Source organism: Cebidichthys violaceus, unplaced genomic scaffold (genome assembly GCF_023349555.1).
Source record: "Cebidichthys violaceus isolate CVI_PGR_0920_01 unplaced genomic scaffold, fCebVio1.0.p SCAF_36, whole genome shotgun sequence".
Taxonomy (NCBI): domain Eukaryota; kingdom Metazoa; phylum Chordata; class Actinopteri; order Perciformes; family Stichaeidae; genus Cebidichthys; species Cebidichthys violaceus.
The window spans coordinates 930017-944798 of record NW_027176550.1 but is presented as its reverse complement, the minus strand read 5'-3'; the positions used below and the strand labels follow the sequence as shown (position 1 = coordinate 944798).

General features: G+C 41.4%; 1 protein-coding gene across 1 annotated transcript; it reads right to left on the bottom strand.

Annotated features, from left to right (window-relative positions):
• Positions 1-6894: 6894 nt before the first annotated feature.
• Positions 6895-14087, bottom strand: si:ch211-76l23.4 (uncharacterized). The gene is made up of 4 exons (XM_068725774.1): positions 13955-14087; positions 11125-11265; positions 10165-10294; positions 6895-7696 (listed from the first exon to the last, which is right to left on the bottom strand). Exons 2-4 carry the CDS (start codon positions 11249-11251, stop codon positions 7468-7470), a joined length of 486 nt encoding a protein of 161 aa, XP_068581875.1. The 5' UTR covers positions 11252-11265; positions 13955-14087; the 3' UTR covers positions 6895-7467.
• Between the last annotated feature and the right edge of the window lie 695 nt (positions 14088-14782).

The window sequence follows — 14782 nt, the reverse complement described above, 5'->3', positions numbered from 1 at the left end:
CGAGTAGAGTTCAAGTCTGTATTTTTTATTTTTTTGAATCCATCTTCCGATAAAAAAACAACTGGAGGAGTCGCCCCCTGCTGGACATTAGAGAGAATGCAAGTTTTAAGACTCTTAAGACCCGGAGGTTACCGCCTGGAAACTATTTATTGAGGTTGACGAAAAGATCGTGGTTTGAGTTCAAATAACTACAGACGTACGCAAGTTACGTGACAAATACGTTAACGTTGACTTCTCTTTTCACACGGCGAACGAACGGCGGACTCCTGGCTGAAAGATCGCTGTTTGTTGGACCCATCCACCGCTTCCTACGCCCTGTGCCGGGTTTTTTGCAGGACCCCGACGATGACGTTTGTCATGTACGGTGCCTCTGAGCGGTCAAACGACTCTTGACGGATAAGGAAAAAAAACGCAGAAAATCAAACCTGGTCTGAAAACGACGGACAAACGTTTTGCAGTTGTTTTGTGAACGTGATCGACTCAACCTGAGGTCGTTAATTTGGGAGGAAAAATGAGGACTTGGTGTGCAACTGATGAATCTGCTTTTCACAGATTTATCAGTTAATGCGTCGGTCGACGAATATCAAAACTCAGAAACAATTTCTCCAACACATAGTTTGTCCACCTGGAAGACAGTCGATGAATTCTAAATTACTGCGCAAACAATTAGTCCTTAAGAAATCTCTGGAAGAGTTTGATGCAATAGAGTTTATTCTTTTAGCAAGAAATAAACCCCAGCAAGACTCCGGAGTCCAACTGATTCCTCTGCTCTGAGCACAGCCTCACATGGCGTCTTCGTCCACAGCCGATGCTTCACCTTTATCTTTAAACCTCTGGAAGTAATGGTGTAATATTGTTATGGTCCTGTCCAAGTTTCACTTCCCTAATGGTGTCATGGAGAGTCCCAGACTTGTCATGTGTTTTTTGTTTTTTTTCCAGACACCATTATTTTCCAGGGGTTTCTCAGAATGCATTTTTTTAAAACATTAAAATGTTTCCAAGTTACAAATTGACTCAAACAGGTTATATGTTAAATCAATTAAATCACACTACATTAACACTATAGGTCTGATATACTGACTTCATAGATGTGTGCTTTAAAAATGTAATAGATTTAATGGTGTTTACTTTCTGTGACTAAACACTCCAACACACCAGAGAGCTAAGTGTCCCACTTAATTTGTATCTTGAAAAAATTCAGATTTTCCCGTTAACTCTCGATTTATCGACTTCAGTCTCGGCCTCTCATACATGCAGGATTAGTCGTTAATAAGAGATCATATGTCTAGGAATATGGTTAACTACCTGCATTCATTTTTCACACTCAGAACATAAGAAATGTCGTATGAACGTTGAGAAGCTAAAGGGAGAGCCCGCCTCCTGCTCTCCCATTGGTCAGAACATCCGTCAGTAAAAGCATAGTTCACAGTGATGGATTCACTTTAAACCAGCCGAGTTTCAAGTTTCTTTTATCTCCGTAGCGAGGGAGCTCATCGATTATTTTATGTTTTTTAATGTGCATAATGTTGTCGCTGCTCTCGGTGAGCATCAGTATGCGCGGGAGCGAACGATAACGCGGCGTCAGAAGCTCGTCTTCCTCCCCGACTGACTGGATTCAGACAATAATGAGAAGTGCGCTGATCTGCACCTGATGAATAATGAAGTCAGAGCTACTGATGTGCAGAGCTGAGGAGACTTCAGGAACTTCATGAAGTGAGGATGTGGAGAATATTCATACACAGGAAGTGAACTTAACTTTAAAGCAGATGAAAATAGCTTAACGTCAAAAGGAAACAAACTATTACAAGAGAATCATTTTAAAAAATGAATGGACGACATAAATATGATGATGTAAAAGGCAACATAAAACTGTAATAACAAGTAAACACTGCAGTAATTGACTTGAGTCTCTGGAGTAATGAAGGAAAAGTGTGTGGAGACTCACTGACTGCAGAGTGAAGCTGAATCCTGATGCCTTTGATGCTGAACAGCTGCTGCTTCTGAAGTGGACTGGAAGGAACTCCAGAGACAGACCTGTCTCCTAAAGACTAAAGACAGACCTGTCTCCTAAAGTCAGACCTGTCTCCTAAAGACTAAAGACAGACCTGTCTCCTGAAGACTAAAGACAGACCTGTCTCCTAAAGACTGAAGACAGACCTGTCTCCTGAAGACTAAAGACAGACCTGTCTCCTAAAGACTGAAGACAGACCTGTCTTCTGAAGACTAAAGACAGACCTGTCTCCTTAAGACTAAAGACAGACCTGTCTCCTAAAGTCAGACCTGTCTCCTAAAGACTAAAGACAGACCTGTCTCCTGAAGACTAAAGACAGACCTGTCTCCTAAAGACTGAAGACAGACCTGTCTTCTGAAGACTAAAGACAGACCTGTCTCCTAAAGTCAGACCTGTCTCCTAAAGACTAAAGACAGACCTGTCTCCTGAAGACTAAAGACAGACCTGTCTCCTAAAGACTGAAGACAGACCTGTCTCCTGAAGACTAAAGACAGACCTGTCTCCTAAAGACTAAAGACAGACCTGTCTCCTAAAGACTAACCCTGACAAAGACACTGTGGTGAGAATTACATTGCGAGGGAAACGTTGCGTAGTCAACTAAACCAACAGTTAGGTTTAGACAACTAAACCAACAGTTAGGTTTAGGCGACTAAACCAACAGTTAGGTTTAGACGACTAAACCAACAGTTAGGTTTAGGCGACTAAACCAACAGTTAGGTTTAGACGACTAAACCAACAGTTAGGTTTAGGCGACTAAACCAACAGTTAGGTTTAGGCGACTAAACCAACAGTTAGGTTTAGGCGACTAAACCAACAGTTAGGTTTAGACGACTAAACCAACAGTTAGGTTTAGACGACTAAACCAACAGTTAGGTTGGTTGGTGATAAATGACGTCACTTTCTCTGACTGTTGCTTCGTCATGTGGATGAATTTATTCTGTGTGTCCATCATGAATAAGGATCCTTGGAGTCTTATTCTACCTTTTAATAATTTGACTCTCTGAACAGATAACACAGGTGAAAGCTTTATCCCTGGTATCTACTTCATTAACGTCACTTCTCTCGTGGGTCTTTGCATCTGAGAGAGCAGAGATGTCACTCTTCGTCGGCACGGAGGGATTGTTGCAAACAGTTTGTGAAGCGTCTTCCAGCTCTCACAGATTAAGATCTTAAAAGTAAGGAGGTGGGGGGGGGGGGCTCCTCCTGCAGATTTACACTGTGATTTAAATGTGGAGCTGCAGCAGACGACCTCTCTCTGCAGGAATCACAGGAAAGATGTCCGGGTGACGTCCTCAGGAGACACCGAGAAGAGACAGAAACGCACAGCTGCTTTAATGTCTCCTGCTCAGATTGAACCTCTCAGACTCTCAGAGTGCATTACAAAAAAAGAGATGTGAGAGTGTAAACTATTCCATCGTCCTCCAATGCAATATTCCCGTCCTCCAGGTTACGAGACTTCATTCTCATCTTTCACCTGCTGCTGGTTTTTTTTTTTCTGTTTAGTCATACAGGGGGAACAAATCTCACCATTCAGCTCCATCTAATAAAAGTCAGTTTTCTTTATCGGCTAGAGGAGTCGGTTCTTGATTCCAGGAGACGGCGTCGGGAATAATGATGCAATCTCCCTGTTTTCCCGTCTGACGGGTGAGACTGAAAGCTCGCTGTGTCTCACACCATCAGCTTTGGACCAGAACTTCCTGCGTCTGAAGACGAATGAGCGAATGAACTGGTGGCCTTTGAGCTGCTGGAAATATGTGTTACTCAAACGTGTTGTTGTTGTTGTTTTTCATGTTTTATGTTTTATGCTTTAATAAAGGAACGTTGAGACAGAGAAAAATTCAAGAGAATACAGATGAGGAAGAAACGCACTACGGGCTCATCTAACAAAAACTATGTATATAAAGAAAAACAATGATGCAAAATACAGAATCAATTTATGTGCATATTTGTTACATTATAATTTTACCAGTTGGGCTCATAAAGAAAACCACAAAAAAAGTTGAAGATAATATATATAACTATAATAATTATATGTATATATAACATGAAATAATTCATATATATATATATCCTCTCTCCTCTCGTCTCTTCCTCTAAGACGCGAGACGAGGAGGCGAGGAGCTGAGGAAAGGAGAAAGACCCTTGGTGTTCATGGGATTTGTTGTTGTCATTGTGAGAATTGTAGCGCGCTTAGAGATGCTAACAGTTTCCACCTGCTTCCAGTCTTTGTGCTAAGCTAGGCTAAACACATCCTACAGGATTAATACAACTGATATCCGTCTTCTCATCTGACTCCAGATTCTCAGATTCATCAACTGCTTGTCGGCGTTTCAAAGTGACTCTCAGTCTGTCGTGAAGAGCATCTTGTTCAAGGTGGAGCTAATAAGACCGGAGGCTCAATTAAAGAGGAGGGCAGCTCCTCAGATGGAGGTGACGCCTCCCATTGACCTCCAGGTCGCTGACGCGCCGCAACAATCCATAATCTCATGTGATTGGTGGAGGGTTCGTGACACTACGACGATGGCGGGGCCGGAGGTCGGCGGTGCTCACGGTCGTCCCAGAAGGACGAGATGTTTTCGTGAAAACCAGTTCAGCCGTCTTTCTATCGCCCCGGCAGGACGGTCGGACGCCCCGAGACGTGAAAAAAGTTTCTCAAAGCGAAGCGCCTCTTCTTCAGTCGCGTGACGCGTCAGCGACACCAGAGAGCATGAAATGTGTTATTGATCCGCGCTCTACCTTCGACACAGAAGTGCGAGGAGGACGCTCGGAGAATCCACTCACGAACCGGTCAAGTGAGGCGAAGCAATAACGCTGTGTGGCGACGGTGAATTATGGCGTGAAAGTGAGTCCTGGTTCTCTGAGGGTCTCTCTTCTCCGTCTCACTGCGGCCTTCGCGTCGTGTTCATCACACGATTCACTGAGAAGCCGGTCCATCGCTGGAGAGAATCTGGACTTTTGAGGCTCAGGCGTTCGATGAAAACATCACAGCGTTTAGTTTGAGGAGAATGAAACTCAGAACATGGAGGCCGATTAAATACGCTGGTTTCTGTTTGAAGTAAAAGGATTAAATGCGATTAGTGCGGTGTTTGTGTTTGTAGAGCTGTGTGTGAGCAGACACACGAGCTGTGAAAACGATTCTCATTCACACAATATTCAATCATTTATTTTGAGTTACAGCAGCAGGTTTATGTTGTCAGTCCTAATCAGTATTTTTACGTATATTTGACGCATATTTATCCTATTTTTGGTGTATTTTTTATTTTGTTTAAAGCGAAAATAATCAATGTTTTTATATTGACAATAAATGTATTTATTACTTCACATGTTGTCAGAGGAGAAGGAAGTAGACAGAAGATATTTTTAAATATTTAAAAGTATCAGTACCTCACTTTAAAATGACAAAGAATACATAAAAGACCTTTATTATAATTAACTGAATTTAAGTGGAAAGTACTGATGGCAAAATGTACTTAAAGTATTCAGAGTAGAAGTACTCACTAGGCAACGTAAACACATGAGCAGATTGTTTTATTTCTAACGATGCATCACATTTTATAAACTCATCATGTTCTTTATGAAAAATCTTTATCTGCAAAGTCAAAATGTAACTAAGTACTGAAGTACTTTACAATTTTGATTGGTTCAGTCAAGTAAAAGATCTGAGTACTTCTACCACAACTGGAGTACAAACTCGTACTTGTTGACTGATTCAGATATATGTAGTTAAGTAAATAAATAAAGTATTTACCTGAGTGAAAGTATACTAAAGTACTACTTATGTAGCGTCTTTGTGTCTCAGTGTTTGGTTATTGCAGTGAATGTATTGATTATTGTCTATTATCTATCGATATGTATAGATGTGTATATATATATATATACATCAAAGTGTGTGACTCTGTTGTGTTCCTCCTCCTCTGTGGGATCCGTCCCTCATCTTCTCCTGCAGCGAGTCAGAATTGAGAGCAACGCCAGCTTACAGCCGGCGTGTTATTACACACGGCGTGTTATTACACAAAGTGCGTTACAGTATCTGGGATTACCGATGTCGCGCAAGCCGGGTCACACAGCTCAGAGACCCAGATTCTGTGCCGTTTGGATGATGTGGAGTTTTGGGTTTAGAAGTGAAGAGTCTGACGGATTAAATCTAATTCCCAAAGATCTTTATACCAACAAGTCCTCCAACTCGTGCGACCGCGACCAAAGCTCCCAAACGTCCCACGGGACTTAAACGCGTCCTCAGACCTAAAGGTAACGGACTCAGTTTTTAACACGTTGTTGGTTTGGGTTTAACCTTTTAAACCCTGAACCTATTTCTATCACACATAAACATGTTTGTCTCGAACCTCAAAATAAAAAAGACTGCCGTCTTGTTTACCCAACATGCCCTTCTTCAAACACGGAATCAGCCAATAGCAGGCCTCCACAGGCGACGCGTCATCATGACAGCATCACGTCTGTCCTCACAGCTTCATGAACATTTGAACTAACCTCCAGTCATCCGAACAAACGCTCTACAGCTTCAACGTAATAAAGAGTGGAAGAAGGGGAAATAACAGAAGTTAAAGCATATCAAAATATTCAGTTTTTAAGTTAAAGACGTCAACAGTGACCGGTTTAATGGATCTGTGGAAATCCTTTAAGATAAATATTTAGAATACTTTTTGCTATTTCTAAATATTTTTTTTAATTTATTGAGTTATCTAGTTATGAAACCAGTATATTGTCAGAGAAAGAAAACTATCAACCCTTAAAAGTTCCAATCAAAACAAAGGAAACCATCTTTTGAGAGTCACATGACCAATAAAACAATAAAGACAAGTCAACATGGAGTCGGACCTGATGCTTCATTTGTTCTCTGAAGAAACAAGAGACTGAAACAGTGAGTGAATGCAATAAGTGAGTTTATTTGGAGCTCGTGTGATGCAGCAGTAAACCCAAAGCAACAGGTCCAAAAGGCTTTCAGAACAAACACGACGAGCTCAGCTGTGCTACAAAATACCACTCAATATGTTAAAAACCTGGAAGTCTTTCAAATCATTCATTGTTTGTTGAGTTTTACCAATACATATATTTGTTATGAGGAAACTGAAACTGTGTCACAAACATATTGCACTTTATTTTTGATCAAATGTGTTTTATTGTGCATGTTATTCTATTGTTCCCACAATGCAATGCATCCAGAGTCTATTTTATAGAAAACAATACTTATTTGGAATATCATCTCGGTAAATACACCGAGTGCAGCTCGGTGTATTGTGTTGTTGATTTTATATATTTGTATATTTTAATCTTAGATCTTTGTGTTTTAGATTGGGAGAACAGGAATTATTTATTACACAAGAAATAAAAGCTTCAGCGGTGTAAAATAAGACGAATAGAGACATAAGACTGAGAAGAAGAAGAAGAAGAAGAAGAAGAAGAGGAAGCGAGCATGGCGATGAAGAATCCTTGACCGCTTAGGAAGTGGCCTTCTTCTTCACCACCCTCCTCCCGGTCTGTCTGGGGACCGGGACCGGAGCCGGGGCCGGAGCCGGGCCGGCGTTGGCTCCGTTGGTGCGGTCGGCCTTGACCTCGTCGATGAAGGTTTCTACAGCGGTGAACTTCTCGGTGAGGTCGCCCAGGTGAGCTTTCAGGGCGTTGAACTCCTTGTACAGGTCGTCCAAAGCCTCGGACAGCGGCTGGATCCTGGACGGGGACACAGAGACACCGGACCGGTCATCTGGTTTACTTCATTGACTCACTTGTTATGTGGCGGTTCAGCAGAATCTGAACTTCCTTCAAACCACGTACGAGCAGATGCTTTCAAAGTGAAACGCTTCGGTGTATTTAAACGTCAACTTGAGGTTTTCAGCTGTGATTAAATACTAGATTAAAGTAAAGACGACATGAAGAGACGACATGAAGAGACGACATGAGGGACAGAAATGTGAAGAACAGTTTAATGGGAGTCAATGGTGGAATGGAACATTTACTCAAGAACTGGTCTTAAAAAAACTTGAACTTTATTTTTTTATTTTAGTTTAATCTACTCCACCACGTCTCAGAGGTAGATATTGTACTTTATACTGTACTACATCTCAGAGGTACATATTGTACTTTTGACTGTATTACATCTCAGAGGTACATGTTGTACTTTTACTACATTTGTCTGACAGCTGTAGTTTCTTTTCATCTCGTCCTGAGAGAGACAGACGATACAAACATGTGACGATCTTATAGAATATGATGCATTGATGAAGTTTAAACTAACCGACGGGATATAAAGGAGTTTAAAAAGCAACATACACATTAATACAGCAGTAATCCAGAAACATCAGATATAACAGTGAAACACTGATCGATCACTAGTTTCACTTTAAGTACATGTTGCTGATACATGCTTTTACTTTGGTAAGGTTTTTGAATGCAGAGTATTTCCCAGCGTAGTATTAGTACTGGTATTGCGGTAAAGGCCCTGAACGCTTCTTCCACTGCCGGTGGGAGTTGAGTTCAATAACGCTTGTGACTCTCTGTCCTCCTGTGTGTTTTGAAGGAACAATATCTTCCACATTAATAAAACAGTTAAAAGGCCCCACAGGAACGTGGTTTGTCCTTCAGCTGAGAATAACCTCAGGAGTCTGTTGGGTTCGCTCTGTGGCCGACGCCGTCATAAGAAGCTGAAACTGCAATTTAAAAGTCAAAATAGAAACGTGCTGTTATTCAGTGTGAAAGAAAAAAAGCGTGCTCTGGTTTTCCACAAAGGAAGTCTGTTTCCTGCCTCTCGCCACAGTTTAGGGGATCAGACGTCATTATGGTCCGGTGGCTACATAAACAGTGATGGAGCAGCCATGTTTATTGCATATTCCCCGCCTTTCTTTATTTGGCCTCTGTGTGCTGCTTTTTCTTTTTCTCTCATTTTCTTTTTTCTGTCTCTGCTTCACAGTCTTTTCCCAGAACTTTGCTTGAATACATTTCAAATAATAAGCCTGTGATGGGTTACAACGCTACAACGGAAAATATCTTGCGTCAGTGAACTGTTTTATAGTATGTTTCATATTCAGACTGCTTAACTGAGCTGTTGCTGGTATTTAATAACAGTCAGAAAGGATCCTCTGGTGCAGTTTGTTTAGTTATACACACTGCAGCAATAATTGTCTGTGGAGAGATTCTAATACGTTCATTCTTATTCAGTCTTTAGTCTCTTCTTACATTCATAAACGTCACTATTAGTATTAGTTCTCCCTCCAAAAGCTATTTTTGCAGACTTCACTGAAACTGATCTTTTGAGCTGTAGAGGGACCAGCTGCATGCGGTTCACTCTGTTCACTGACGGAGGTGAAGAAGGAAGTCAATCTACAATCTGTGACAATCTGCTGATGCAGATTATGTGATATGAATAGAATATGAACTGAGATTATTTTGTTTCCAAGATCAAGAACTCTTTACAGTTTGTGTTTCATTGATGCAAAAATGTACAACTCAATATGATACTTTATAATAAAACATGATACGATACGATACATTACCATGCGTTCTGTTACGCTATCTTGCGTTACGTAAGGTTACATTGCGTTGCTTTACGATGTGATATGATTGGATACGATATAATACGAAACGATAACATACGTTACATTACGTTACAGTAGAATAGAATACGTTGTAAGCACTACTTTGCTCTTTACGTTATTGTACGATGTGATACAGTATATACGATACAATACGATACGATAGCATATGCTTCGTTACATGACATAACGTTGCGTTATGTTACATTACCTTACGTTGGGATGTGATACGTTATAAGCAATACTTTGCTCTATGCTTTACGTTACAATACGATGCGATAACATATGGTACGTTACATTATGTTATATTACGTTACGTTATGTTACTTTATGTTCTGGTACATTAAGTTACATTACGTTACTTTATGTTACATTACGTTACTTTATGTTACGTTACGTTGCATTATGTTACTTTATGTTACGTTACTTTATGTTACGTTACGTTACATGACGTTGCGTTACAATACGATGCGATACAGTATGATACAATACAAAGTGATACAGTATGATACGATACAATGCGATATAATAACATATGATACGTTACAATACGTTATGATGCACTGATCGGTTTATCCCTCTGAGGACCTCCTCCCTCTCACTCTGTACCTGGCGTAGTCGGGCAGGAGAGACTGGTGGTCGTTCTGCAGAAGTCCCTTCATCTGGTTCAGGATGTCGAACCTCCAGTTGTCCAGGATCTGAGTCAGGTTGGCCACACCACGCATGTTCACCCTCTCAGCTGGGACAAGAAATCACAATGACAACACAGATCTGGTGACACACAGTAAAACACAACAGAGGGTCATGATAGAGATCTCTAAAATCAGAGTTTAAAGATAAATAAATCCGGTTTTGTGAGTCGTTGGCCAACAAGCTATTCTGACAGTTACGTATGAGGACGTCTTGTTTCTATACAGCAGCTTATTGCAAACGTTAAAAGTCAGTCAGTTGGTGTACAGTGGAAGATTAGCTTGTTTCTGGTGGTCGCCACAGTTAATACCAACAGTGACTTTAATAACATAAGAGTTATTTTGACTTTAATTGCTCTTGTATAGTTTGTATTTTTACTTCTATTCTTTTTTATGTTTGATATACCTCTAATTACTTTTCTTTTATCATATTTTATAATCTGTTTTTTTACCCTGCTTTATGGTCTGTTTGACTCTAAATGGAGCATAATGTACTAAATGAACATCATGCTGTATTGAAGAAGACTGTAAACTAGAGATTGAGACCATAAACTCATGTTTACAATGTTTACTGAGGGAATAAATCAAGAGAGAAGTAGAGTCATTTTAGACTAGACTTCTATACAACCAGAGGAGTCGCCCCCTGGTGGACACTAGAGAGAATGCAGCTTTAACACATGAAGCTTTGACTTGAACCGGTGGTCCGCAGCTTTTCTGTCCTCATCCGTATTATAAGGCCTCTAATAGAGCTTCAACACAAAGAGGCTTCCACACGTCGACAGACAGCTCTGCCTTCACCTCCGAAGCTCTGACATCATCATGACGAGCCCTGAATTTGACCTGTGACCTCGGGGTAAACAAGAGTAATCTGGGTGCTCACAGCCATCCCTGTAGTTCCACTCATCGTTAGTCGTGGTGGTCGACGCCGGGCGTCGCCTCTGGCCGAGGACCGTTACAGCGGCAACGGCCAGTACCAGCAGCAGCAGCACGTTCAGTTTGGGCGCCATGATCGGACCAGCACCTGGAGGGGGGGGCACGAAAACACGCTCAGACGGATTCATTTCCATAATTAATATTTAGGCCTTGTGACAGAAACGATGGTATTGTATACATTGTGTGCGTGTGTATGTGTGTGTGTGTGTGTGTGTGTGTGTGTGTGTGTGTGTTTGTGTGTGTGTGTGTGCTTCTGCATTTATATCTCTGTCTGACTTTAATTTTGTCACTGCGATAGTTTCACAACCATGAAAGATGCAGTCATGAACCTTTACAGACGTCTAGCTGAGACTAAAATGAAGGTAGAGTTTGAAGATGGGTGTGGTTACATAACACACATACACACACACACACACACACACACACACACACACACTTTACGCCCCTGGCCTTAACTTGCGTTTTTCATTTCTTAACTTAGTACCTTTAAACACTCTCCTTTGCTTGAGTTGAATCATTTGAAACTTTGAATCTGTGTATTCGTTGTTGAGCTCTTTGACTCACATCTTTACATAAACTGTGCTACATCATATCGACCAATTGATTAGAAGTAATTGCCATTTAATGAAGATTGAGTCGGTAGTAGACACCTTTTATTATTCCATCTTCATCAAGTCAAATGACTCAGAGGCGAGCTGAGTAATTATGTTTAGTAATTTTCATTTTAATACATTAGTGTAATGAAACCACGTATCTATGCTGCTTGTTCTTCATGCCTCCTCCTCTGTGTTAAGCTCTGGATGTCCTCTCAGTCGTTACTCCACTACTGCTGCTCTGCAGCCTGAGTCAGCACGCTGCAGGTATCACACTCGTCCTCACCGCCTTCAAACCTCACGGCTTTGCCGCCGGCCGTGACTATCAATCCTGATGAAGCCGAGGAAAAAGGAAATCTAAGTTCTCTGAGGACAAAACTTCTGAGTCTTCCGGGCGTGTCGGAGGGTGGAACAGTGGAAGAAGCCCCGAGGCTGAACTCTCAGCTCGCATTAAGGAACGAGTCCGAGCAGCCATCAGACAGCTGAGACTCTGAAGTGAACCGACAGAGAGAGAGAGAGGAGAGGTGCAGAGACATGCCGAGTGCAACCAACTCAGATAGTTACTGTTTGTTTCAGTTACACACACACACCTCCAGCAACACTCAGAGGCTCTAGCAGCGTAACGTGTTGCAAACATTATTTTAGGCAATAATTAGTTTTGAACCTTCATAGTTTTTGGAAAACTGAGCTGATTTTGTATTTTAAGAGAGAAGTTTGGAGTTTTTTTTGTCACTTAAATTCAATCAGATTGTCTGGAGCTCCGTGTGGTGGTCATTCAAGGAACTGCAGCGTTAATGAACACATTTCTATCAATTTTAAATGAAAAACGACACTGTGTTTTACAACATGGTCAGTTTGCAGACTTGAACCCAGCTGGTGGTTTTTCATTTTGTCAACAAAGTCTCATGAAAAGAAGTGATGAGTATCTGTTGATCCAGAGCCCATCAACCTTCAATTCAACTCAATTCACAATTAAACTTCTGGGTTCACACGGGACATGAACGGCGGTCTCCTGGTGAAAGTCCTGTGGTTGTTTGACTTCTCCGCTCACCCTGAGCTCCTCCTCCTAAGTTTCCCTCGAAGCGTAACAGACAAAAGCAGCTTCGTCGTACGTCCAGCTTCAAAATCCGAGAACTCAACGGCAGCTTTGTTACTAAAAGTAACTCGTTCTCTAACTATAACCAAGTGTTGGAGTTGCTTAACCACAACCATACAAACCAAAATCATTGTTACAATCTTTCCATAAACTAGTTGATAACGTTGATTTAATAGAAGACAAGAACTTTAAAAACGTTCCCACAGCGACCATTCAGCGCTGGGTTTTGTCTTTTTAATGGTTGACAATAAGGAAAGTCCTTGAAGGCAACATAAGCTCCAGTTACACCAGGGACACCCAAATCCTTTTGTTGATATCACTTGATGCAGAAATAACCAACTCCCAAAAACTATTCAATCAAACACACATTAACCCTTGTGACACACACACACACACACACACACACACACACACACACACACACACACACACACACACACAGGCCTGAAACAACACACTGCAGTTCAGCTCCCTCTCTCTCTCTCTCTCTCTCTCTCTCTCTCTCTCTCTCTCACTCTCTCTCTCTCTCTGCAGCTTTTCTCAAAGGCACAGCTCCTTCTCTTCTCTTCTTTTTCATGCAACCAAAATCTCATCAGCTCTAACCGGGCTCAATCTGGCAACCATGAAATAAGTTTGGCCCCGCGGTGAAAAGAGGAACACGGAAGAATTCATTCAATATTTAAACGGCAGATGCCTGATTCAAATTCATGCTCAACATTAAAAAAGAGTCCCATTCGGTTTCATCTCCAGCGTGCATTACTCGTACAGCGCTCATGCTCTTATATGCAGCATGAATACACTCATATTTGATCTCAAACCTGCTGCAATATTTAGAGATTGAGCTTTTTTTAGATTTTAATCCATACGCACTTTTATTTTTACTTTCTTTGTTTTGGTTTCGACTCAAATTAACTTTGAAAACACGAAGCAGCACAATCTGCTTATCGTTGGTTATCAAACTAACGGCCCCGGGCCTTTCTTCATCACCTAAGGCTAAAAATATAAAAACGATATGATCGATATGTAAATGAAATGCTGCTGTCTGCACACACACACACACACACACACACACACACACACCTGTGTACCTGTTTGATTCTCAGCTCCTCTTCTGCACAGCTTCTCCACCGTCCCAACAGAAGGCAGTGACACGCAGGAGAGAGGAGCAGACAGACAGAGAGAGGAAACACACACCCAGGCTGCACACAAGCATGCATGCACATGTATATACACAAGAGGTATATCACACACACACACACACACACACACACACACAGAGCAGCCACCCTCTCCTCCGTCATTATGGAGGCCTGGTCGTCAAAACAGTGAGGTTTTAGGTTTGAGGCGAAGCTCCAGCACCTTCGGTTTCATCTGAATTGACCACTGTGTGTGTGTGTGTGTGTGTGTGTGTGTGTGTGTGTGGGTCACATTCACATCCTGAATCCTTCAGAAATGAGATCATTGGTGGTTTTTACCATTCTGTGCTCGTGCTCTGGAAGAAAAAAAGGACGAGAACAGACACATAACAATCTAAACATCTCATATCATATAAAGTTATTACTTCTTTTCATGAGTTTATTGCAGGTCATTTTTATTAATATATAAAAGGACTTTAATAGGTTATCTCTTCCTCATATTTGTTTAAGCCCTCATGAAGTTTCATTTTCATATTAAATTCTAAGCTCCACCCAAAAGTTGCGTTGAATAAATGATCATATTTAGCGTTGAATGAGTCTAATGTGATGCGGCGGACAGATTTAAACTCCTCTGCAGCTCTGAGACGCTCCAGCTGAGATCTCCGTCGCTCCACGAGTTAGGAAAGTGGATCAAAGGCTTTTAAAAGAAGAACCAAACATGAGTCACTCTGAGAACGGAGATCCTCCTCCGAGACGTTCAGATGAAGTCAGGCTCTGATC